At 39.9% G+C, this 25,825-nt stretch overlaps 1 protein-coding gene across 1 annotated transcript in view; it reads right to left on the bottom strand.

Annotated features, from left to right (window-relative positions):
* LOC122793370 (microsomal triglyceride transfer protein) overlaps positions 1-25,825 on the bottom strand; it is a 704,416-nt gene that overhangs the window by 363,669 nt on the left and 314,922 nt on the right. The window contains exon 8 of the mRNA XM_044061320.1: positions 24,867-25,024. Within this exon, the coding sequence (XP_043917255.1) occupies positions 24,867-25,024 (158 nt within the window). The remainder of the gene's footprint in view (positions 1-24,866; positions 25,025-25,825) is intronic.

The following is a 25,825-nucleotide window of genomic DNA, read 5'->3' as shown; positions in this document are numbered from 1 at the left end:
AGACAGATACTGGATCCCCTTGGAATAACACCAGAAACTAAGTCAACTGTTGAAGTCAATTATTTTTTGTTGGTATTGTGGTATAATTCTTGATGAAGGTAGGATGCTACTTAGGGCTATGTTATTACCTTCCTGTAACACATGCTCTGAGAGTTCAATCATTTCTCTCTTCATATAGTCCAGTCCATAAGTCATTCACACCAACATGTACTTGTAACTGTTGTGCAGTAACTTAAGTGTGTGTGTGATGTAGTGGATACTGGTACCAGACAGACAACTGACTGTGACCTTCTTCTTGTCGAGCCTGGTGAGGGGGTCATCGGTCTCACAACTGAGTCACCAATGACTAGTGAGTTTGGTTTATTGTTATGTCTTGTGGACTGCGATGGTTTATTGTTTTGCCTTATGGGCTGTGCTTGCGAGACAATGGTGTGTTTGCTGTGTGTGATGTGTTTGGTGTTGTGTGCGGAGTATTTGTGAGTGTGTTTTAGAGGTCTCTGCTGTTTAAATTTTTATTGAGGATCTCTGCATGGGTGTGTGTGTGTGTGTTGTGCTTGGCTATGTGATGTGAGTTGTGTGGTGTTTGTGCTGACAATCTTCTCTTTGTCAGGTTTACTGACTGTGGTGCAAGAGAGCTTGGACTCCAGGTTACTGATGTACATGCATTTCTCACAGTTGGAAGATTTCTTTGCTAGGAGAAGAGGGTTGTCAGTAATCATGAGGCAGTTGCTACACTGTCTCAGTATTCCCATGTTGACCAGGCTGGCAGGAGAAATTGATGGGAATTGTCCAGACATAGCGCTCCAAATGCTTGGGCAGACTTATGGAGAGAAGGTTTTATTAAGGGTTTGTACACAAGAGTGTAGACCACAGGAACCTTCTTAAATAAAGCAACTGGCCTGAAGTACAAGTGCTAAGACCAAAGCTTAAAATGCTTAGAATAACAGATAAATTGTATTAGGCTACTAACAAGCAGTATTAAATGCATCAGAATAAAAGCACTTGAACACTTAAGAGCACTCAGCAAAAATAAGGTAATAAAGTATGAAGAACACAATTACAGTAAAAGCAGATGAATTAAGTGTACATTTTTTTTAAGTGGAGAGGGAGGAAACAGAAGTGTTCAAAGTGAAAGAAGCAAGGGGGTAGTCCTGCCCAAAATAATCTCACTGCACTATGTTGAGTGATCAAATGAGATTGGACTGGGAGCAGTGACCAATATCAGGTTTACAGCAGGGAGGGCGGGAAAAATACAAGAACACCTGGGAGGGAGGGAGGAAAAAAAATTCCAGACAACAACAAAGGACAGAAACAATACAGCAAATGCATAAATAATAAAGCAAATATATAAATACAGCACAGTGCAAACTGAGTTGCAAAAAGTGTACTTATCAGTTTGGAATATCAGATGGGAAATGATTCCAACTCTGCTCACAGTCAGGAGAATTTAGCTCTCTGCTATATCAGCTCTGCACAAACTCATGTTGAACCTCTCTTTTTAATAAAAATGTAAAAACATGAACACTATAAAAGTCAATACATGTAAGAAAAAATCTGATCCTACACATTCTGGGGGGAAGTTGGGTTAGAAACATTCAGGTTCTAACTATTTCCTAGATACATATGACAAGCTAGTCCAGGACCATGAAGTCCACAACAAGAATGCATGTGATGGATCCAGTCACAAACATCAGCACTCACAAATACTGCAAAGGGATAAAACAGGACCAGAATGGAATATAAAGAGTGACCTCTATTCATAGACAGATCCTTCACAACCTTGATGAGTCAGTTTCATGATTGTGGTGAGAGCAAACACGGGTCTGATAAAGGGAAATGAGCCTACTATTTATTTATTTATTTTGACATTTGCTAACTGGGATAAGTCTGACTGGGCATATGCTCTTTTTCAGTGGAGGCCAGGAGGAGAAAAGCTACAAACATGAAAAATTAATATGCAGTACAGAAACAAACACATGAAGTTAAAAAAAGCAAAGTTAAATTTTAGCATCAGATAGCTAGGTGGAAAACATGAAACATGAAATACTTCTAAAATGCAAAATATGTTGAGGACAGACAAATTTTACTTACATAAATAGACTTCTAGCCTCAGAAAATTTGGTGAAAAAACAGTAAACATACGTGAGGCAAATTAGATTGGATGTATCATTTCAGGAAAGATGCACAGATGAGGAAAATGGGTGAAGTACAAACTCTAAATTGGTGCCTTCTATAGCATCTTTTTCAAGTTTGTAAAATAATTATATTTACATTTCTAAATTTTGTAATATGTATGAACTTATAGTATATGTAATATTTAGAGTTTTTATTTCCACTGTTTTTGGTAAGGGTATGGGTTACATTGTTTGAATGATGTCATGTAAGTAACTAAAGCTGATTGGTGCAGATAATGTGTGATACTATTTAAACTTTCTTGAATACTGTATCAGATGACTCTGAAGAAGCCAGACTTGGATTCTGATGAAAGCGCTCCGTTATTTGTTACAATAAATAGTGTTGGCGTATTACATCGGTGGTCCGGGCATTTTTCATTATTTTTATTTCCTAGGTTTATACTAGGCTAATGATCAGATGGGCCTTTAAGCCTAGCATGCTTCCCAATCTGACAACTTTAGTAACCCTAAGATTATTCTAAGGAGTATATGTAAGCTGGGATTTGGATCAAGCATTTACAGGCTGCCTCTGTGCATTAGGGACATAGGTGTTAGACCAGGGTGAATTTGCAGTTCCCCATCCAGATGTCCCCATTAAAGGGCTCCTTCTAACATTGAATGTAGGTGATCCTCCCCCTGCAGTTGTCCAGTGTTACAGACATTGCCACTGTTTCAACAGACTGTACCTCTTGCATGTTGTCATCATAATAAGCCAAAGGTGCCCTGCTGATGTCAGATATCTATTGTCCAGTTATGTTGAACCCTTCACCAGTAAACCTTTGCATGCATAAAAACACATGATACTACTGACATAATGTGACTGTCAGCTGACAAACACATGCCTCCATATACCCCTGTGGCTTGCATATACTGCTATTCACTCTGTTGGAATATATTACTTGTCTTTCAAGGTGCTGCATTTGCTGGCCAAAGATGCCTGGATGGACAGATAGATATGCACGTGGGTCATGGTTCATCCCACTCTTTCATTTTGCAATGGTATGTGCTATAGTTTGCAATAATTGACATTGTTAACCTGTTATTTACTCTGCTGACACACAGGTGTTGTAGAGATCTACTATGGCCACCCTCAGCACTCATATCCTGCACTGACCTCCAGCAAATTTGGTCCTAATATAGCCTGTTGCACACAGTCAACCACTAATGTGCCATGCAAGTGTGATAGGGTCCCATTTACACAAACATAATCTCTGCCCCACCCTTCCTGACAGCCACCTTCGGGTTGTAGTTTTGACTGAGATACTTTACCAGGCAGGACTCCTTACTTACCTCTGACATCCCCAGAGCTTTTACTTAAATTTCTCTATATCTCATTCATGTAAGCCATGTTGGGCAAGATGGTGACAGTGCTTTATAAAGTGTTAACTGCGGGAAGTTAGCATTGCAATTATGGAAATAAAGCTGGATATTGCCAGTGTCTGTGAGCTGATCTTTGTGCAGAATGTACTACCCATACATACTGGCACAAGCCATGTACACACGACATGTACAATTTGTCTTTTTTTAAAATAATTTCTAACAATCTTTGAAAAACGTGTTTTCCTTTCTTCTACCGTGCACACATTTTATACACGTTTTATACATTGCTTTTCTGCATTTTGATTATATGTCATATTTCCTCTAATAAGTAGTCTATTTGTTGTTAATGTCCATAAAGAAATCAGACTATTCACAGACATGTGTATACCTGTCTTTTATATATTACCAACCTACTCTTATCTCCTTTCTGTCTCATGCATCCATATAAGAATATACCTTGGGATTCATTAATGCATACATTGTGTGTACACTATGTACACTGTTCTGAGTGAATAGACAACACAAGCATAACTCATACCTTTTTTCTCCCTAATTTTAGATTTCCTCCTGATTTTCTTGTAGCTTTAAATACTGAAAGAGACTCATAACGGTTTCCACAAAGTGTAGAGTACACATGAACTTAGTATAATCTTTCTGAGTGACTAGAAAGCACAAAAAGTCTGGCAGGAATGTTCTTAAATACAGACCGTGTACACTTAGTGTAGGTGTTATTGAAACTGGCCCATTTTATATAATGTTTTCATGCCAGTTTTTTCTCACTTTCAGAACTATGTAAATGCACCTTCCAATTTGTTTGCTTTTTTCCCCTTATAATGTCAATTATTCCGTATTTTTGCATATTGTATTTTTCTCTGCTTAATACTTCCCCCAAATGACATGTATTTCATTATCAGTTGTTCCTTTAACACATTATCCTGTTGTCCCAGAATTGTTTAAATGATATAATAAACACAAAAACATCAGTTGTACCAATGGGCTCGACATCTTCATGTTGTCTTATTTTTCTTTATTACAAACAACCTCTGTATTAACAGAGTTTAATGAACCACAAAAGGAACCAAATATCACACTTCATTATTCTCGTGTACTACACCTGCTATTTAAACTCAATAATGCACTTATTACCATATTTATCAGATACACCTTCTTTTTAAAAGGTACCCTAAACACATTCTATAATGTCATAACTTCTCTTGTTTTTTCTATTTTTCTGTCTTCCCATTTTTGGTCTACAGTTTCTTGTTTTATAAAACACATTGCTAACTTCATAATTTCTGTTTTGTTAAAACTCAACTATCTTTCACTGGTTCTCCCAGTCCCCTGGTCTCAAACTTATTACCATACCACTCATAACTTATGTTAATCTTTTATTTTTGTAGTCTTTCCTTGTTTCAAATTTTACTTTCCCCACAACAGAATCAAATCGTCTACTCAGGCCAATGATACTGGAGCTAGCCTCTTCCAGTTCTGTTCCACTCCTTTACATTATGTCAGTCATTATCAGTGGAAAAACAACCTCACTCATGGATACCTCTGTCCTTGGAGCATTTCCATATATATTTTTTTAACTTAGCCATCTATTAACATTTTTGTCTTACCCTTTGCTGACTGTTACATATATATTATTTTCCCCTATCACATATGTATTTAGTATCTTCCATAACTGTGTCTAATAACATTATCAAACCTCTTTCTGATGTCATAAGTCATAAACTTTACAGTATTATTCTCCTTATAATGACAACTGCTGCCTTATTTAATATTCACATCTCTTTCTCTTACTTTTGAAAAATTCCACACATTCCTTGCTGTATTATATACTTAAAAAACCTACCTAGTCTTCCTTCCCTTTATGTACCCTCAAAAGGACCATACTTAGTACCTCATTACACCTCTCTCTCCAATGTGTCTACTATGCATTTGCACAATTTTATACAAACAAAAAATGTTTATTGTTGACCTATTGAACTATATAAATGTAAAATTGTTACTTAGCTTCTTTTTAATGCAACTTTAACTTTATGCATGTAACCCAACATATGTGAATCGTTTTGCTATAATTGCTATTCTATCAATATTGTTTAAAATTGTACATGTTTTAAAATGTATTACTGGAACTTTTCTCCTCGGGTCTCCACTGAAAATGGGCCACAAGTCCAGTTGGACAAACCCGGTTAACAAATGTCAATAAATAAATAAATAAAATCTTTGGAAATCTTTCCTTTATCATGTTCAGTAATATCTTATAGTCAACATTACACAAGACTATGGCTCCAGTTATCCAAATATTCCTTTTCTCCTTTCTTCAAATTAAATTTCACAGCTAAAGTTACATTTTTATCTGATTCCTTTCTCTAACCATCCACTAAGTATACACAAAAACATTCCACAGTATTTTTTCATATGCTCTTAAAACTTATGAGGAATGCCATCTCCAGGTACTGCGTTAATATCTACCTTATCTGACACCCTTTTCAACTCTTTTTCTGTAATTTCTACAAGTTACATCTGACTTTGTCACCTTGTTAAAGTTTACACATTCCACCCCAATGACTTCTACTGTATCTCTGATATACCTCATTACAACATACCCCGTTATAACAGCCATAAACATCTCTGTCCTTGTCTTATAATATATTTTTTATCCAACACTTTTGCCAACAAACTTCCTCACCACTCATTTTCTCTGCCAAAAAGGGCTCATTTTCTCTTTCTCTCCTTTTAGAAAATGTTTCTGACATTAATCATGTCATTTCATCTCTCTCTCTTTCTCTGGAAATATATATATATATATATATATATATATATATATATATATATATATATATATATATATATATATGGACCTACTTCTAATACTCAAAAGCCATATCATCGAATTTAATTTTCGTGAGATGAAAATCGCAAAAACGAAATACAAGAATGGCGAATGTTTCCCAGGGCAAGTAAACACCTGCCCAAACTTTAATGAAATACACACTAAAGTAAATAAAACCCACCTAGGTAGGGGGTTATGATCCCCACACCCCCAATGTGGTGGGGGGTTTGCCTCACACATCCCCTTAAATATATATCCCATCTCCAGGATCACACTACAGTGTAGAAAAGGGCATATTGGGCAAGTATTTACTTGTCCTGAGAAAAAAATTTCTGTTCACATATTTCATTTTCGTGATTTTCGTCTCATGAAAATGAAATTCGATGATATGGCTGTCTGAGTATTAGAAGGGGATCTATATATATATATATATATATATATATATATATATCCTAAAACTGTTCATCCTTCTTAAAATATATCCTTTCACAGCCTTCTCAAATCCCTTCTTAACATTTATACTAATCTTTTTTCCTTCTCTAGCTCCATTTTCTCTACTTCCAAATAATTCCTCATATTTTTCCTTAAGTGTCACCTGCCACTCTTCCAATGACTGATAAAATTCCAACATATCCTCCTGAACAAACCATAATTATTTTTATACCTGATTTTATACCTGATTCATCCTGATAGTTTCACCAGTCCTTCTGACAATTTCTTAAATCCCTTCCCCATCCTTATAGACCTCTCACCTTCTCCGATTCTTACAGAAATCACTCAATGATCTGAAAAGGGAATACTAATTTCCCTTTCAGCCACTTCTATTAAATTTCTGATTACACTGTATAATCCATCTCAGTGCGCAGCTCCTCTTTCTCTTAGGCAAACTCACTTTCCATCAGAGTATATAACCCTCTGCTTTTATAGCTAAGCTACTTTTCCTTACCAAAATTAAGTTTTCCTTTTTGCACCAATTCCATAAAACTTTTCACATCTTTACCCACCGCCCTTTTCTTTGTTAAAATTTGAGTTCAGAACCACTGTTATAATAATAAACAAGAACTGCATAGTTGTTAAGTTGCTTAAACAACTCTGCTATGTCATATGACATTGTAGTGCATATATTATCAGCCTTCTGCCTTCTGTGTGGAGTCTGCATGTCCTCCCCGCTGATGTGTGGCCTCTGAAAGACATGCGTGAATGGGTGTGCCTTTGCTGAAGGTTGGGCGTTGGGCTGGCAACTCGGCACCATAAAAAAATCGACTGCCAATCATTAGCGGACCGAAGTTCCACTGTGGTGACCCCTAACCAGGAAAAGCCAGAAAGACAAACAACAACTTGTTCATAGATCCTTATATCCATAACCACACATTTTCCTGGTTTACCAATTATAACATCTTTAAATTTTACTTCGTTTTTTTTAATATGAAAATCTATCCCACAGGGCGCAACACTTTTCATTCACACCCACCAATCTGTATATAATACCCACTCCATAGTATATGCATTTGTTCAGTAAAATGTCAAACTATTTTCTCTTTGCTTCAGAAAAAAAACGTGCTTGCAATAAACATATCACATCACTTTTAGCATTTGAACACTATTCGTATACTGTAAATCTTCATATCGTATCATTTTTAACATTCACGCACCATTCATATACTTCAAGTCTTCTTATATCCCTTTTGTTTAACACTCAGACTTAATAATTTGAACTCATTCTTTCCCTTTGACATGATGTTGTTTTTTTCTGTCCAGTGTTAACCCCCGTCTTTCATTTCCTGACCATATCTCCTACTGAAGCACTTAATTCTTTACTTAGCTCCTCTACTCCTTCCCCTCAGTAAATTCATCTGAATCCTCCTGCAACATAGCACATTTATTGCTCACACTTATATTGTTCATTGTCAAACAACTTCAATGTTTCTGCCATCTGGACCGCTTGTGTTTCTTCAACATATTCCTCTCCTGCCCCTAGCCCTTCTTTATTATTCAACTCTTATCTATTTCTGCACTCATCTCACATTTGTCCATTAACTTTTCATTTTCAGACTGTGTAGCTACAGTCACCATCTTTTCATGTGGAGAGTCCACCTAGTAATACCCCCCATTCATCCATGTTTAGTGCACTCTCTCTTGTAATTTTTTTCACACTATGACCACATTCTCCACATTGTGCATGTCAATTTCTAGACATTTATTTACTAAATAAGTATTTTCCCCAGAAATGAAACATATTGTAGGCCACTTGTAGTAAAACTCAATCCCCTGTTTCCACTGACTTCAATAATGTTTTATAAATGACATACTTTTCTGTCATTAACAACAGAGTACATGCCTTCCACCCCCTAGTTCATGTTTCTTCATCAGTCCCTTTTTCTTCTTAAACTCCACTGTAACAGTCTTTCAGATAATTTTCAGTGTCCCTCTATTGAATTCCATCAGTCTTAAATTGTGTATTTAATTTATGTTTCAATTCCAAATTACAGTCACTGTCAGGACTGTCTCTTTGAAAAGGGAGAATGAGCTATGCTGTTAACTCCACAGATTCCAAAGTCACATCCAAAAAGACTCATCTCGTATGTGTATAACAGAGCAGATATTTTCATTAATAATCCTCAAGGATCTGTTTCAGGTCATGTAACTGCTCAGTTCAATATCACTTTTCTCTTTAATCAATACCACTGCCCACCTGGAAGGAAAAAAACTATGTTTCTTATTTTCCCCAGTTTTTGGTTAACAATGGCTGACCAGTGTGACTGTTCCTGTCTTCTCCTCATACACAGCTGCATCTTTTTGTTAGTACTAACACCATTCTTGATGAATCACCATCTCCACTTCATCAGACCGACCCTATTTTTGGAAGGCTGCTATTTATGAATGGGGAACCTTTATTCCACAACCTCAAACCACAAGATTCCTCTACTGTCAGTAGGTTCTGACTGCTGTAGAAAATCCAATAATTCAGTCATTTCGAATCCACCCCTCTGTAGTTCAGGAATATATACTTGCTAACCCTGCTCCTTTTCAACACCTACCTGTAGCTCCTTCTCAACCATTGTCAGGTTTCTTTCTGACATTTCTCCACCAGAAAGTGTTCAACACACTCCCTGTGAAAGCATAGGGGAATCTTATCAGTGCCCTGGCCAACGTTCTCCTAGTCAGTATAAATACCACTATGCATCTCTCTGTAAATATGATATATAAGTTGTGGGGGTAACCTGGCCAATAAAAAATAAATGCGATTAATCATACTCATGTTTACGTATGAAATAATTTTCCTGGTTGGAATATAGCTGTATTGTGATGAGAGTTCAAAACTGATGTATTCGTAAAGTTTGAAGAACCTCTTCAGTGTTTCTTGGAAGGCATGGGCAATACCTCTGGACTAGTAAAGAGGAGTGGCGTTTCCCATTTTTAAAATGGGGAGCATGAGGGTGTGTACTAGATATAGAGGAGATCCGCTCCTTAGCATCCCTTAGAAAGCCTACGTCATGGCTCTGAAAAGGAAATTCCACATGATAGCTGAGCCTTAGATTCAAGAGAAGGAATGTTACTTCTAACCTGGCTGGTCCAACAGTTTACCAGCAATTCACCCTTCAGTGAGTAATGAGGGGAAGTAGGACTTTGCCGGTTATGGCAACATATATTTTGAAGACCTGGAGAAGTCATATGATCAAGTACCCTGGAATATCCTGTAAGAGTTGTTACAAAAGTATGGGGACCGGGACCATTGCTGTGTGCTATTTGGTTCATGATTTTGTAGACTGAGAGTTGTGTCCACATTCTTGATGTTTAGTGAAATGCATTCAAGGGACCATACAACTCCACCTGGAGTGTGCCTTGTCCTATTTCCTGTTCATGATTGTCATGGCTATGATATCAAGATGCAGATGACTTTTGGAGTTTATGCAGTTTGGGAACATGAGAGCTATATCTATGTTTATTTGCAGATGATGCTTTCCTGTTGGCCTTAACTGGCACAAACTACATTGGTTCACTGTTGACTGCGAAGCAGATGGGATGAGAATCACAGCTTCTAAATTAGAGCCCATGGTTCTCTCTTGGAATAGAATGGATGTGTCTCTGCAGACTTGGGGGGGGGGGGGTTGGTACTTCAAGTGCAGGATTTTAAGTGTTTTGGGGTCTTGCCTGATGGCATCATAATTTTAACCAATTAGCCTATCATTTCATCATTGTTGACAACCAGACATTTACTAACTTAGTTAAGCATCCTACAGCCCATGCATTCGTGCCCAGGATACCTAATCAGCCCATCTGTTCACCTATGACAAGCATCAGTGTTAAGGAGTGGGCTAGCATCCACGTCCAGTGGAGCAGCTTTCCCTTCTTCTGGGCCCTCCCCCCTTGTGGTGTCTCTTTCAATCTCTAGTGAATATTTTTGCTATGGGAAGCATGCCTCTGCATATTGACTTTGCCAGCCAGTGTGCTTGCATGTTTGTACAGAAGTACTGTGTACCATCCAGTGTTCCCTCTAGCTGTCATACAAGAACCAGGCAAGAGTCACACCCCTTCCCCAATTATGTGAGAGTTCACAGTGGCCAGTGACTCTTCCAGCACATGACAAATGACATTAATCAAACTCAGGTCATCTGGGTTGGGGTCAGTATTTCATCCTTGTACACCACAGAGTTTGGGCAAGTATTTTGATGTCTTGTTCACAAGTAGAGGCAATCAGGAGATTGACCAGTGGATGGGTCTGGCTGTAGCAGTACTGCAGGTATTGTACTGAGCTATGATAGTGAAGCAGGTGCTGTATTACATGACAGAGCTCTCAATTTTCTGCTCTTTGCCACCATTCTCATCTATGGTCAAGAACTTTGGATAGTGTGCTAAAAGTTAAGATCATGGATACAAACAGTACAAATGAGATTCTCTTATAGAGTTGTTGGGCTCAATCCCTGGGACAGAGAGAAGATCAGCAATCCAGAAAGCTCTTGGGGTACATCCCCTGCCTTTTATTACTGAGAGGAGCCACATGATGTGTCATGGATTCAAACTGACAGTGCCCCCAGGTACTACCCATGTGAGGTTTAACAGGCGCAGCCCACTGACAGAGGCTTCTGTGCTGACCTAGGACATTCTGGAGGGATTATATGACCAAGCTGACATGGGAATGCCCAGACCTCCCTCAGGGTTCATGTTGTTGGTGATGAGGATAGCTTACTACCGCCTCAATCCTCACCACTGACACCAGTGGGGGATGCTCACTGAGAGGTTAAACAGGCACACGCACAGTATTTCCAGATGCAGCTCTCTGCATCAAGTGCAATGTCCCTTAAGAGCACACAGAGACCACAGTCAGTCCAGGGTTGGTTTCCTCACCCTTTCTTCAGAAACCCCAATAAGACTCCCTATTGGCAAAGCTATAAAGTTGAGATCTCAGCTGAGTGACCAAGCCAAGACCTCCAGCACCCACTCTGTCCAATCAGTGCTTCATGTCCCTGCCCAAGTAACTGACACACATCCTCTTTTAGGTTTTTATTGCACACACACACACACACACACACACACACACACACACACACACACACACACACACACACACACACACACCTGGGAAAGGCTAGCACAGGTTTACTAGCTATGCCCCCTTCTACCTAGACTATAATGGAGTTTCCGCTGCCACCAGTCACTCCTTGACAGCTACTTTAAGGCCCTTAACAAAGTATGAATAATTTTACTGTGTAATATTAATATTAATGCAAATGGTAGTTTGACCAAGAGCAAGGCTATTAGGAGTGGCCCACACAGTGTCACCAAATAAATATGCAAGTACTCTCAAAACTTAAATATCACAGATCAGTCACAATGACAGGTTTAAATATATTTAATAATAAAAGAACAAGAAAATACTCAGTATATATTCACAGTGACGTCAGAGTTCAAAATCACTGGAAATATTTAAAATAAAATGGCAGTACAGACTCACACAAATAAAGACAAACAAAATATAAACTAAGCTTTGCTATATTCCTGACTGTATCTAAAAGAATGACTATACCCTAGAATCTTACTAACAGAGCACAGCAGATGTTATGGTAAATGGATCTTCTTGTTCTCAGGTCCAAGACAGAATACAGCATGCTCTATCTCACTAACAGACTTCTCAAAATAATATCTAAAATATTACTGCTGGGATAGCTTGCAGAATTACATTTCTGGTCATCTAACTGCTAGTTCGCATGCAACCCCCCAATGCTGGCAGCTGGCAGTATTTAGCATCTACCTGTAAAAATACCCAGACAAGGGCTTTGGCTCAGATCTGTTGAGCTTCTGGAGGTCATAAAACAACTGAACACTTCCACTCTTCCTGAGTGGCAATTAATTACCCCCAGAGACAATACAGAAAGCTTCCTAGTACAGAGTTTATGTCTCTGGCTGCCTTTAAACCTGTAAGATAGCATCTTTATGGCTTCCTATAAAGTGATTTAATTTCAGATATTTTTCTAAAGTTTGCTGGACTGAGGTCACCTCCCCAGTTTCCTCTGCCAAAACATATACATTTAAACAGTTATAATAGTGCACGTACATTTGATACATTTTAAACATAAGCACTTTACAAATACCTTTTCAACACAAACATCTGTGCAAAGAAGTTTAATATACACATGACATACAGTTCTAATACATTTGTAACACAAGCATCTTATATAAATCATGTTGGTATTCAAAAATGACATATAATTATTTACAAAATTCCAGCTAACTCTGCTGGCAGCACCACCTTTTGTCACAATGGCCATTTGTTAAAAAAACAGTTGCGCATTGAAAACAGACTTATCATGAACAACAGTAAACTTCTCTTCACTTGAAACTCAACATTCTTTGAAAATGCACTGAAACTCAGCAGTCCTTGAAAATGCACCTGCTGTTTGGTGTAGAGGACTCAAGCTCTAGTTTCCTGTAATCAAGGTACAGGGTTTGAGACTGAATATGTTAAACAACCTGCCATTCCTAACTGGGACATTGTATACACACACACACACACACACACACACACACACACACACACACACACACACACACACACACACACACACACACCTTCTCTAACCCATTCCATATTTGTTAATCTCCTTTGCTTGCTTGTTCATCTGGAACAGAAAATCCCATGGTCTGCTCCAATGTTTAAATGTGTGTAAATCCTCAAAAGAGAAATGTAAGTTTAATAGCCCAAGCCAGCAACTATCTAGGCAAATCAACTGTCTAGGTCACCTAGTGCTGGATCTGGCTCTGATTACAATTGCCCTGTAATTAATTGAGATAACTGCACATCTATTAATAAATACACCCACTTACTCCTAACTGCCAGGAGAAATGCTGAAAAAGTCCATCTAAGAGGAAGAAACATTTGGGATATTATTTTTTAGCAATATACCATAATTCTTTTCTACCCCTGCCATCAGTACATTATCTGTCAACTCAAAATATGACAGAATGGTATTTTCCAAGAAAACAAAGGCTACTTTTGCAGTTGATATCTTCACTTTTTGAGATCTTTCAGTAGTGACCCTCCCCCACAGTTAAAGATGTTCTTAACAGCACTAAAAGAGGTGAAACCCTAAATGTCCTCAGTATATCAGCTATTCACCACTCCACTAAACTGTACAACTTCAGAAATAAATGCATGATATCATATCTCTATAAGAAACATGTACAGTGGAAGAAATAAGAATAAACCACTGTATATAGGATGAGCAAACCATGTCATACAATGTTGTTTGTCTTTTCGGCTTTTCCTGGTTAAGGATCACCACAGCGGAACTCCAGTCCGCTAATGACTGGCAGTAGATTTTTTATGGTACCGAGTTGCCAGCCTGATGCCCAACCTTCAGTGAAGGCACGCCCATTCACGCATGTCTTTCGGAGGCCACTCGATTGCGGGGAGAATATGCAGACTCCACACAGAAGGCACTCCAGCCATGGATCAAACAGGAGAACCTCTTGATGTGAGGCAACAATGCTACCACTGTACCACCACAGAATTAAACCATGTGATACAATGATAGGAAGAAACACGCTTTGTAACATACAAACTGTACCCAGATTCAGAAATTTATGCCTAGACCAGTTTAGCTATAAATTCATGCATTGGGGTATGTAAAAATAATCTTCTAACCAGGGGTGACTAATATACTTTCAGCACCAAGGGGTGTTGTGAGTAAGCTTCCCAATGGCCATTCAGCTGTAAGCATATTATGAACCTATGAATGTATGAGCCTATAACAATACAGTCCAATCTATGAGAAATCACCAGTATCCTAGAGAAGAAATCTAGTTCCAACCTCAGAACCCTACCAAGTAAGGCCACTACTTTACTACACTTAGAGAGTTCCCCAAGTTAAATTTCCTTATCAAAGTGAAACAAAAACACCCAATTCTATGGGAAATCATAGCACCTTAAAATACAAGTCTAGTAAATCTTTTTCAAATCTTGTTAAATAAAAGCTGTGCACAGGGCTTGTCGACACACTATGACAGCCATTAACAATAGTTCTTGCCCACATGGAAGGATATACACTTGCACCTCAAAGATTCACCAGTATCCCATGCAGGGCTATAGAAATGATTGTTATGACAATTTTCCTGTAAGTCCTTCTACATATGAACCAATACAGAAATGTTAAGGAGGTCATATCTACTAAATGTGGTTGCTTCTTTTTTCAGGAGGTCACAATGCGCCTGGTCAAGGAGTTATATATACACACAGCCCACTTTGATAATGCAAAGTCCTATAACCTTATCCTGTAAGGACTTTAATCAAACTCAGTCAGCTCAACAACAACAAGCTACCAATGGGCTGACAATTGGCTTTACAGTATAAACCCACTGGTTACGGTTGAATCAGTGCTCTTCATCATTTTAGTTGATAAAAATTGCTTCAGTCTCACTAAGTTTGTTGATGATTCCTATCATAAGTTCATAGGTTCATAGGTAGGTACTAGGCTATCTGCCCGAAGGCATTTATAAGCCTAGACAGAATGTGTTGGCTTTCGCCGCCCCCTTAGATTAGTTCCCTGTGCCTCTGTCCAGCAGAGCCATTAAAGTGATCCCTGGGGTAAACTTTCTGTTTCCCATCCACTCGTCAAGATTTCTGTTGAAGAGGGTTAGTGAGGAGCTCTGCCTAATGTAGATTGGAATCTTGTTCCAGAGCATGGGAAGTCTCTGGGACAGGAATCTATCCATCCAGCACGTCCTATTTATTGTTGTGGTGAGGTTTAGATCCCTGGAGTGTGTGGCTCAATGGGATATGGTTTTCTTTAGGTGGAGCATGTCCATCAATTCTGGGTTGGACATGGCCTTGTATGTCAGGCAGAGATCACCTCTGAGTAGGCGGTATGCAACCGAGTACAGCTGGAGTTTCTTCAGTGGAGCTGCATAGGGCATCTGCTTGAGGCCAGTGATCCTCTTGGTGAGGTACTTCTGTGGTCTTTCCAATTGTTGCAGGTGTCTTGTAAGGTACATCCCAAATGGGGCATTGTACTCTATGATGGGTCTGATGAATCATGCATAGAGGGGGCCCAATGACCTCTTTCGATCTGGATGCAAACCCTTTTGTGATTAGATGGGCCACATAGAAAGATTTTCTAACCACTTTGGCAATGTGATTATCAAAGGAGAGGTTACCATCTACTTGGGTCCCCAGATCCCTTATTACGTCTTCCGTATTTAGGGGGCTACCACCTATGTGGTAGTTTGTGGGTACTTTGTTTTTTCCAAAGGGGATGACTATGCACTTTTTGGCATTTAGCTTGAGGCCATGGTTTTGACACCAGGTATCTGTTTCAGTGAGACCCTTTTGGAGGATGTCTGTGTCAGCCAGAGAGTCAATTATAGCCCCTAGTTTGCGGTCATCTGCGAACTTGGTCAGCCATAGTCCTCCTGTGCTTTCCTGTACCTCTGAGAAGTATATGCCGAACAGGAGGGGTCCTAGGACTGAGCCCTGGGGAATGCCACTTGTAACCGGTTTAGAGTCAGACCTAGCTCCTGCAACTCTTACCATGTGGGTTCTGTCTGTGAGCCAGTTGGCAACTTATCTCATGATGTAGAGGGTTTATGTTCAAGCTGGTGAGCTTGTCTATAATACCTGAGTGGGGAATGGTGTTGAAGGCCTTTGCAAGGTCTAGGTAGGCTGTGTGTACCACCTTTCCCTTGTCTATAGCCTTGGTAACTGTCTCAAAGAAGTCCACCAGGTTTAGGAGGCATGATCTGCCCTTGACAAAGCTGAACTGGGTAGTGTCCAGTGTTTGGAGGTTTCCAATGTCTCTGTTAATGAGATCCATGATGATGTGAACAATAGCTTTGCAGACCAAGCTAGTCAGGCTTATAGGGTGATAGTTCCTGGGGTCCGTTGTGGCTCCACCTTTGTGGAGTGGAATAACCATTTCTGTGCACTACTCTGTGGGCATGTAGCCTGCAGAGAGGCTGAGTTTAAACAGTGTGCTTAGGTGAGGGGTTAGTTCATCTTTGAGCTCATGTAGGACGCAGCCTGGGATTCCGTCCGGTCCCATTGATGCTGTGTTTTTGGCTTTGGAGAGGGCTGTTTTAACCTGAGTGTCTGTGATTTCAGAGGCACTACATTCTTCTGGTATAGTTATGGGCCCTTTTGGGGGTGAGAGGGGGGTGAAGTTTGCACTGAACCTGTCTGCTAGGATATTGGCTATATCGGTCAGTTCAGTGTATTTTGTACCATTCCGCACTAACTCTGAGCAGATCTGAGAATTGCCACTTAGATTCTTGACATAGCTAAAGAATGACTTGAGGTTATCTTTGGAGTCCATGGCAATTTTTCTTTTAAAGCTAGCCTTGGGTGATTTTATGAGGGAACATAGTTTCCTGCTGATACTGATCAGGGATGTCTTCCCTTCTTGGGATTTTACTCTTTTCTGTACTAGTTTCCTCCTTCTATTGTATAGCTTGTTTATGGCAGGGGTCTACCAGACTGGTTTCCTTTTCTTGGTGGAGTGAGTCTTGTTTTTTTTTTGGGATAGCATGATCCACGCATTCTTGTAGGTGCCCATAGAGTGTATTAGTAAGGGATTTTGCAGCTTGGACAGCGTTATCCTTTAGCATGGGGGCTTTGAAACTTCCCACTTTGGTCTTAAGTAACGTGAAGTTTGCTTTTGTAATGTTTTTCACCGTGTTTTCTTTGACCAGGGGTGGTGGTGGAATGTGGATATCCGGAGTGATTAGTTTATGGTCAGATCTAACCTGCGAGGGGTTGACCTCCAGTGTGGAACACTGGTTGCCCATGTTGGTGATGACCAGGACCAATATGTTGTCACCTCTGGTGGGAGTGTTGACCAGTTGATCCAGGGTGTTTGAGTTTATAAATTCTAGGAAATGTTGGGCAAGGGAGTTTGTACTTGAGTAGATCTCCCAGTTAATGTTTGGGTAATTGAAATCACCCAATATCAGGGTGTTTGGTAGGACCTTTATGTTTCCCAGTGTTTCCAGGAATGTGGAGTGGGGGTCCTGGGACATGGTGGGTGATCTGTAGCAAGCTATAATTTGAATAGCAGTTTTGCCCATTGTTAGTTGCATGTGAATGATCTCTGAAGCATCATGCTGTGCCACTAACCTGGAGGTGTGGGTATCCTTGATGGGTCTATATCAGAACATCGAAGTATTAAAACTTCAAATGTTCTGATATCGAACACTATTCAGTGAATGCTAAGAATACCGAAGCTGCAGAACAGCGAATTCTTTCCTTGGGAAAGAATTTGGTTGGTCGTTTCTGTGGTTGGGTTCAGGTAAGTGTGCGATTGTATGTACGTTAGGGTTAGGGGCGGGTTAAGTGAGTTAGGGTTAGGGCATGGGTTAGGCATGTGTGTGATAGTGACGGACCTTAGGGTTAGGGTTTGGGTTAAGGTAAGTGGGTAGATAGTAGTGTATGTTTAGTTTAGTTTAGCATTAGATGTAGGAATTTAAGTGTATGTGTGTGGTTGCTGTTTGTTTGATGTGCTTGTGTTGTGTGTATGTGTTTCAGAGCAGCAAATTTTTTCCATGGGAAAAAATTTGCTGTTCTGAATGTTCGATATTTTCATGTTTAGATGTTTTGGGGCCGATGAAATAGCGTTAGCTATTTTCATCTTTCGATAACGTGATATAAATGCTCCTTGATGAATATGGATACTCCCCTGCCTTTTGTATTTCGGTCTGGGTTTTGTGGCTGAAATGTATGGTATGAGTTGTAGCCTGGTAGTGCTGGGGTGCTCTCTGGAGCTTTAAACCAGGTTTCTGTTACTGCAGATATATCGATTTTTTCCATACTGAGGAGTGCCTCCAGTGCGTGCATTTTGAAGTTTAGAATTCTGTCATTGAGTAGCATTACCCTCAGTTTTTTGTTACTTGTGCTATTTATGACGGTGGGTTTGCCTTTTGAGCCTTGCCTAAAAAAGGCACTATGGGGGTGGCAAGAGCCTTGGCCAGTATTTGAAAGCCGAAGGGTGACAGGTGCAAGCCATCTCTAACAAAGCAGCGTGGCTTGTCGAGGATGTCATCCCAGGCTAACAGACACTGGATCCCATTTGAATGGCACCAGAAGCTTAGCCAGTTGTTTTTTCTCTATACCATGGTATCATTCTTGGTGGAGGCAGGATGCCACTCAGGGTCAGGGTCATACCAGCCTGGGATACGTGATCAGAGAGCTCCTCCATGTCTCTTTTCATGTAGTCCAGGGAGGTATGGCTCAGGTCATTCACATCAACATCGACGATGACAGAGTCATATTTGTACTTGTTCTGGAGTGACCTGAGTGCTTGTGTTATGTGGCAGATCCTGGCACCCGACAGACCGCTAACAGTAACCTTCTCCTTGGTCAGCCTAGTGAGTGGGACGTCTGTGTTGTGTATGTTATTTTGCCTTACCTGTGATTGTGTGGCACACTGGTTTTGTGAAGTATGTGTTTCATGGTTTGTGTTGTGGGGTGGAGGTTGCTTGGATGTCTGCTTTGGAGGTCTCTGTTGTTTCTGCAAATTTTTATTTAGAGCCTCCGAGTATTTTTTCGTGTATTTATGTGTGTTTTTTCCCGGTGCTGGTTTCATAGGTCTATGTGAGACTGGTGGTGTGATGCAAATAATTCTCTTCTCCTCTTGACTGCCTGGTCTAGTCTTGGGTTGAGAGAGCTTAGCCTCCAGTTTGGCTGTATAATTGCATCTCTCACATGTATTAGTGTTTGGTGGAAGGAGGAGAGGGTTGTCTGTGTACATGAGGCAATTGTAACATTGCCTCAAAATGCCCAGATTCACCAGTTGGTCCGGAGAGTGCACCTGAAACTGCCCTTTGGACATGCATGGATAGGTACAGTGAACTGTTTTACTGATTGGCTGGTAAGGTCAAATAGATAGCCTTGTCCTTCTCTACAGTATGGGGGGGGGGTGGTCTAGTGCTAAGTTTTATTAGTGCTTGCTATGAGTTTTGAGAAAGTGCCGGTATGAAAAGTGAATGGTTTGAGTGTTTAAGTTGAATGTTTGTATAGTTCCAAGGGAAAAATTGAAGAGTAGACTTTGTGGAGCCAGGAATGGTTATACCCTAGCTAACCAGCACTGCCCGGCATGCAAAACCTTGCAAATGCGGGTTTTATAACAGGGAAATTAAAGAGATAGAAATTAGCCCAAAATGGCCAATAAACTACTAATTTCTGGGCTGAAACCACTCCTCCAGGGACAGATAGGCTGGTCAAAGCTCCCTCTCTCACAGTGAACAGAGAAACTTCCTTCTATCCAAGTAAGGTATGGGCAAACACAGAAACTTGTAACACAGCCCTGAATTCAGCACTAACCTGAAAAGTGGACTATACTAGCTTAGAAAGGTGGGAAAACACGTATTTTTTTTTGTTTTTTTTTGTTTTTTTTTCAGAAAATAAAGCAGAAACAATCAAAAAAACTTTAAATGCACAGAAATGGCTATCACACTTGAGTGTGTAGCCTACAACAGTTAAACAGGTAATTTAAACATAAAAATGACTTTGTTAAAGTGCAGGCAGTAAAATAAGTACAATATGTAGCTGAAACAAGCTTTTTAAATCACAGAAACTAGAAAATTGGCGTTTTAGGTGGAATTAGCTAAAGGCAGCAAGAAAATGCAGAAACATGATACTTAATCACTCCAAAGTCTCTCTTTTGTCTCTCTTCTGCTGTAGAACTCCGCAGGGCACCAGGCAGGAGCTTGCTGAGCTGTATACTAGCACAAAAATCTTGCAAATGCGGGTTTTATAGCAGGGAAATGAAAGAGATAGAAATTAGCCCAAAATTGCCAATTAACTACTAATTTCTGGGCTGAAACCACTCCTCCAGGGACAGATAGGCTGCTCAAAGCTCCCTCTCTCACAGTGAACAGAGAAACTTCCTTCTATCCAAGTAAGGTATGGGCAAACACAGAAACTTGTAACACAGCCCTGAATTCAGCACTAACCTGAAAACTGGACTATACTAGCTTAGGAAGGCAGAAAACAAGTATATATATTTTTTTGTTTTTTTGTTTTTGTCATGGTAACTTTTTCTCTTCTCATTAAACACAATATTTTTTTTTCTGCGAAGAGTGTACACAAAATATATATGGTGCAAAAATAATGGCTTTGCCTTCAGTGTTAAATGTAACATAATAGCACTCAGAATATAACTGGTCTGCCCCTTGATGTTACTCTATTGTACTGAGAGACAACCACTGAAGATGGAGATTATTTGGCAACCATTTGAAATGCCGGAACCCACTTCAGCAAATCCCAAAATACAGAGACTGAATGGCTGAAAAATCAGACTTGCATATACCAAGTCCAAGATGGCCATTTCTTAAAACATTCCCTTTTCAATGAGATGTGGCAATCTTATATTTGGTATATACACGTATGGGAAGTGTGAGAGGCTTATATAAGTTGGTGGAGTGTGGAGTGCTTATCCTCACATCAGGGAGGCTTGCCCCCTGCAAAAAAAAAAAAAAAAAAGTTTAAAGGAAAGGAGTGATGTTTAATATTCACTCTTCTCTTGCATTTTTTGGTCTTTTTTCCATATGAAAGCACTCTGTATTATGAGCGCCAACAATTCAATAAGGTGCCAATCATTTTTAGGGATCTAGTTACAGCCACAAATAAATATGCCACAATTGGCCAACAGGTTACCACTGTGGTAAGAAAGATCCTCAGCGTGGCTTATTCATTACTCAAGAGAATTATAAGCAATTTAAGGGAGGACACTGTTACACTGCACACCTTGTTTGCCTATTCATAAATTCAGGGCTGGGCCCAACACAAGTAACAGTCTGGGTTACTGAAAAAGAATGTGGCCTTAACTCCAGTTTTGTTATCTTAATTTGAATCCATGCTGCTTTGATATGCAACAACTCCAGTTTTTTCTCTTTCAGTGGCTTGAATGTACAGCCAGTGAGACATACTTCATAGAGCTTGTCAGAGTCGAAATGGATCAGTACCAAACAAACAATCTAGCACTAGCATGGTCTTTTTAAGAAAAAAACAGTCCTGTGTAGTGTTTTGGTGTGTGTGTGTGTGTGTGTGTGTGTGTGTGTGTGTGTGTGTGTGTGTGTGTGTGTGTGTGTGTGTGTGTGTTTACACACATGCTCATATGTGTGTCTATGGGTGCATGTGTGCTCTCAGGCAAACAGCAAAACTCTGCCACTCAATTATCATTGATTCTAAAATGTTTGATTTTCTGGTAAATCAATGAGGACTGCAGACATTAAAGTTTTCATAGTACAATACCCATCCAAATGTTTAAGGTCATTTGGAGCTCATTTTGAGTTTGCAAGGACTACATTTGGAATGCTCAAAACTACAAGACTAAAAGCATCTCAATGGCAACACCCAGATCTGCTCTGAGTTACAGCACAATGGCACTAAATATGCAGATCCAACTGATATTGCCAACATCCAGGTTCAGTGCTAACTTTACCCCTCTCTCACCCCCTAAAGGGCCCAACTCTATACCAGAAGAATGCAAAGTTCCTGTAATCATGGTTGCACAGGTAAAAAACACACTCTCCAAAGCCAAGAACACAGCATCCATGGGACCTGACAACATCCCAGGCTGCGTTCTACATGAATTACAGAACGAACTGGCACCCCACCTAAGTACCATGTTCAATCATAGCCTCACCTCAGGCTTTGTGCCCACTGAATGACGCACAGCAACGGTTATCCCTCTCCACAAAGGAGGAGCCACCATGGACCCCGGGAACTATAGCCCCATTAGCCTGATGAGCCTGGTCTGCAAGGCTATGGAATGTATCATCATGGAACTTATAAACAATGACATTGGTAATCTCCAAACTCTGGACCCTACCCTGTTCGGGTTTGTAAAAGGCAGATTATGTCTCCTAAACCTGATAGACTTGTTTGAAGTGGTCACCAAAACCGTAGATGAGGGTAAGGTGGTTCACACAGCCTATCTAGATCTCGCCAAGGCTTTCAACACCATTCCCCCACTCTGGAATTATAGATAAACTCAGTAAACTAGGTATAAAACCCTATGTCACAAGATGGGTTGCCAACTGGCTCACTAATAGAACCCACACTGTGAAAGTAGCAGACTCTAAATCCAACTTCAGACCAGTGACAAGTGGAGTACCACAGGGTTCAGTCCTGGGTCCTCTCCTGTTAGGCATCTACTTCTCTGAAGTGCAGGTTAACACAGAAGGTCTTTGGCTAACAAAGTTTGCAGATGACTGAAAACTAGCAGCCATAATCAAAACTCCTAACGATGTGGAGATCCTACAAAAGAGCCTCACTGAGGCAGATGCCTGGTGTCAAAGCCATGGCCTCAAGCTCAATGCCAAAAAGTGCATTGTCATCCCTTTTGGTAAAAACTCTGTACCCATGAACTACCACATAGGCAGCAGTCTACTTAACACAGAAAGTGTGATAAGAGACCTTGGGACACAGGTGAACAGTAGTCTCTCCTTTGATAATCACATCACCACAATAGTCAGGAAATCCTTCTACGTGGCACACCTCATCACAAAAGGTTTCTCAGCCAGGAAAAAAGAGGTCATTGTTCCCCTCTGCTCGTCACTCATTAGACCCATTATAGAGTACAACGCCCCTTTTGGTATGTACCTCACAAGGCATCTACAACAACTGGAAAGGCCACATAAATACCTCACAAAGAGGATTACTGGCCTCAAACAGATGCCCTACGCAGACCATCTAAAAAAACTCCAGCTTTACTCCATCGCACATCACCTACTCAGAGGTGATCTCTGCCTAACATACAAAGCTATGTCAAACCCAAAGCTGTTGGACATGTTCCACTTAAAGAAATCCCAATACCTCCGAGCAACACGCTCTAGGGACCTAAGCCCTGTCACCAACAATAAACAGAACATGCCAGAGGGATAGATTCCTGTCCCAGAGACTTCCCATACTCTGGAACAAACTACCTATCTATAGCAAACAAAGCTCCTCATTAGCACTCTTCAAGAAAAATCTTGATGATTGGATGGGAGACAGGAAATTCACCTAGGGGATCACTTCTGTGGCTCTTCTCGACAGGGGCACAAGAAAATAATTTTCTTGGGTGGCAAAAGCCATGGTACCATTTGGCTAGGCTTATATAGGCCCTAGGGCCAATAGCCTAGTACCTACCTATGAACCTGTGAACCTATGAAAAGGAAATATACATACTAAGTTGAGGTTCCAGTACACTGAGTATTTGCCTCACTCTGCAGTACAGCACTCCAAGCATTAGTGTGCATAAGTAGTGTTAGTAGGGGCAAAGGGAACAGTATCTCCTTCAAAATATTTAATTGCATTAAGGTCAGCTTTAAGATTTACCATAATTTTGTGCCGCTTATACTTTATTGTTCATACCAAAGAGACTTCCAGTTATGGGTTTCACATTTTCAACATGGTTTCAGCCATTTGGCCATTAATCTATGACCCTTCAAGCTTAGCTTTCTGCTATGATTTTGATTTGATTTTAGCATTGTGATTGTACAATTCCTTTGCAGCACTGCTGTTCATATGAGGTTATTAATGTTCACTTGTGGCATTTTTGTAGATGAGGACTTAAGAAATATTTGTGATACTACCATAGGCGTGTTTGTCATACACCCTTGCCTGATGTGACATTATTAAAGGTCTTCATTTATGATTTTCCGTAGTGATGGTGTGGTTGATCTTGAGTTGTCATACCTCTTGTAATAACTGTTGTAGAGCAGAACAAGTGAGATCTGTGTGTGGTTCTAGTGTGCATCAAAGTTGCTAACATTCTTGGTTGATGCCCTGTTACAATACTCTTTAGTAATAGTGCTGTTCATTTTGTTTATGACCAGTTTTTGATATAGTGTGGCAAGTTTATATGTCTAATACCTTGTACACTACTTTAGGCATGATTTAAGACACCATTTTTCTGTATTTGTAGTAGGTTTGGATTTGACATTCCTCAAAATACTCTGAACATTTGCCTTTATGCCACATATTTTTAACTTTAATTTAGCATTTTCTTTGCACTGCTACAATACTAGTACTCAAAAAAGGGAATCCCAGTATAACTTACAGCAGAGTTTGGTTTTCTGTTTTCAACATCTGCAATATCTCTTCCTTTCCAGCTATCCTGAGGCGCTGAATAAAAGACAAGAAACTTCTTGCAGCCGATGCTTTGGAAAGGTTGTCAGGTTCCAAATGCTTACGAATGGCCTGCCAGTGTCCTAGAAGCTACCGCAATGCAAGAAGATATGAAACAGGTAATCAATCATCTCATTACAAGACACCGGATCAAACAGACAAGTATCTGCTGTTTTATTACCTTACTGAGCTACACTGTCATCAGCAACAAATACGACAAGTTCACTTAGACATTACAATTTTTGTAACGCTTTCAGTGCATACTTCATAACTAAGTAACATAATGGAAGACAATAATCAGCTGCATTTTCAGCAGTAATAATATACCACAAGATAACTGACGTGCAGTTTTCCAGTTTTCCTTACTTTTCTTTAATGTCTACTACGACTGGTGCACTAAATGTGACTTTGTTGTCAAGTGGCAAGATGTCACCACCCCAATCCATTACAAAGTCTGTCACAGAGCCTCCTTTTTATTTCTATATCACTTGTATATAGTTAAACTGTCTGTTATGTTTTAAAAGCAGTGGGCCATGTTAAAGCTTTTGTGCTCACTTGAAACTTCTCTGCAATTAAACAAAAATTCCATGGCAAGCAACCTCCTAATCTACCAGGAAGAAAAAACATATTTGTAGATGTCACAATAGGAACTAACAAGCAAGTATACACATTGGCTGTGTATAAGTAAAGTCAGACAAGCAAAGAAACATCTCCCGGACATCCTCTGTTGCTTGAATGACAACTGCAACAGTGAAGTTTAACTATATTCTCCTATATCATCCCAGTCAACAAGACTCTTACTCACTGTGACCTAAAGCAGGAATAGAAAAACTTCCCAGACTGGATATTAACATAGCAACCATGAGATTTCTCATCTCAAGCACACTACCA

The sequence above is a fragment of the Protopterus annectens genome, chromosome 2.part0 (genome assembly GCF_019279795.1).
Source record: "Protopterus annectens isolate FY-2018-M chromosome 2.part0, PAN1.0, whole genome shotgun sequence".
Lineage (NCBI taxonomy): Eukaryota > Metazoa > Chordata > Ceratodontiformes > Protopteridae > Protopterus > Protopterus annectens.
Note: the sequence above shows the minus strand (reverse complement) of the source record. Positions and strands in the feature narration are given on the sequence as shown.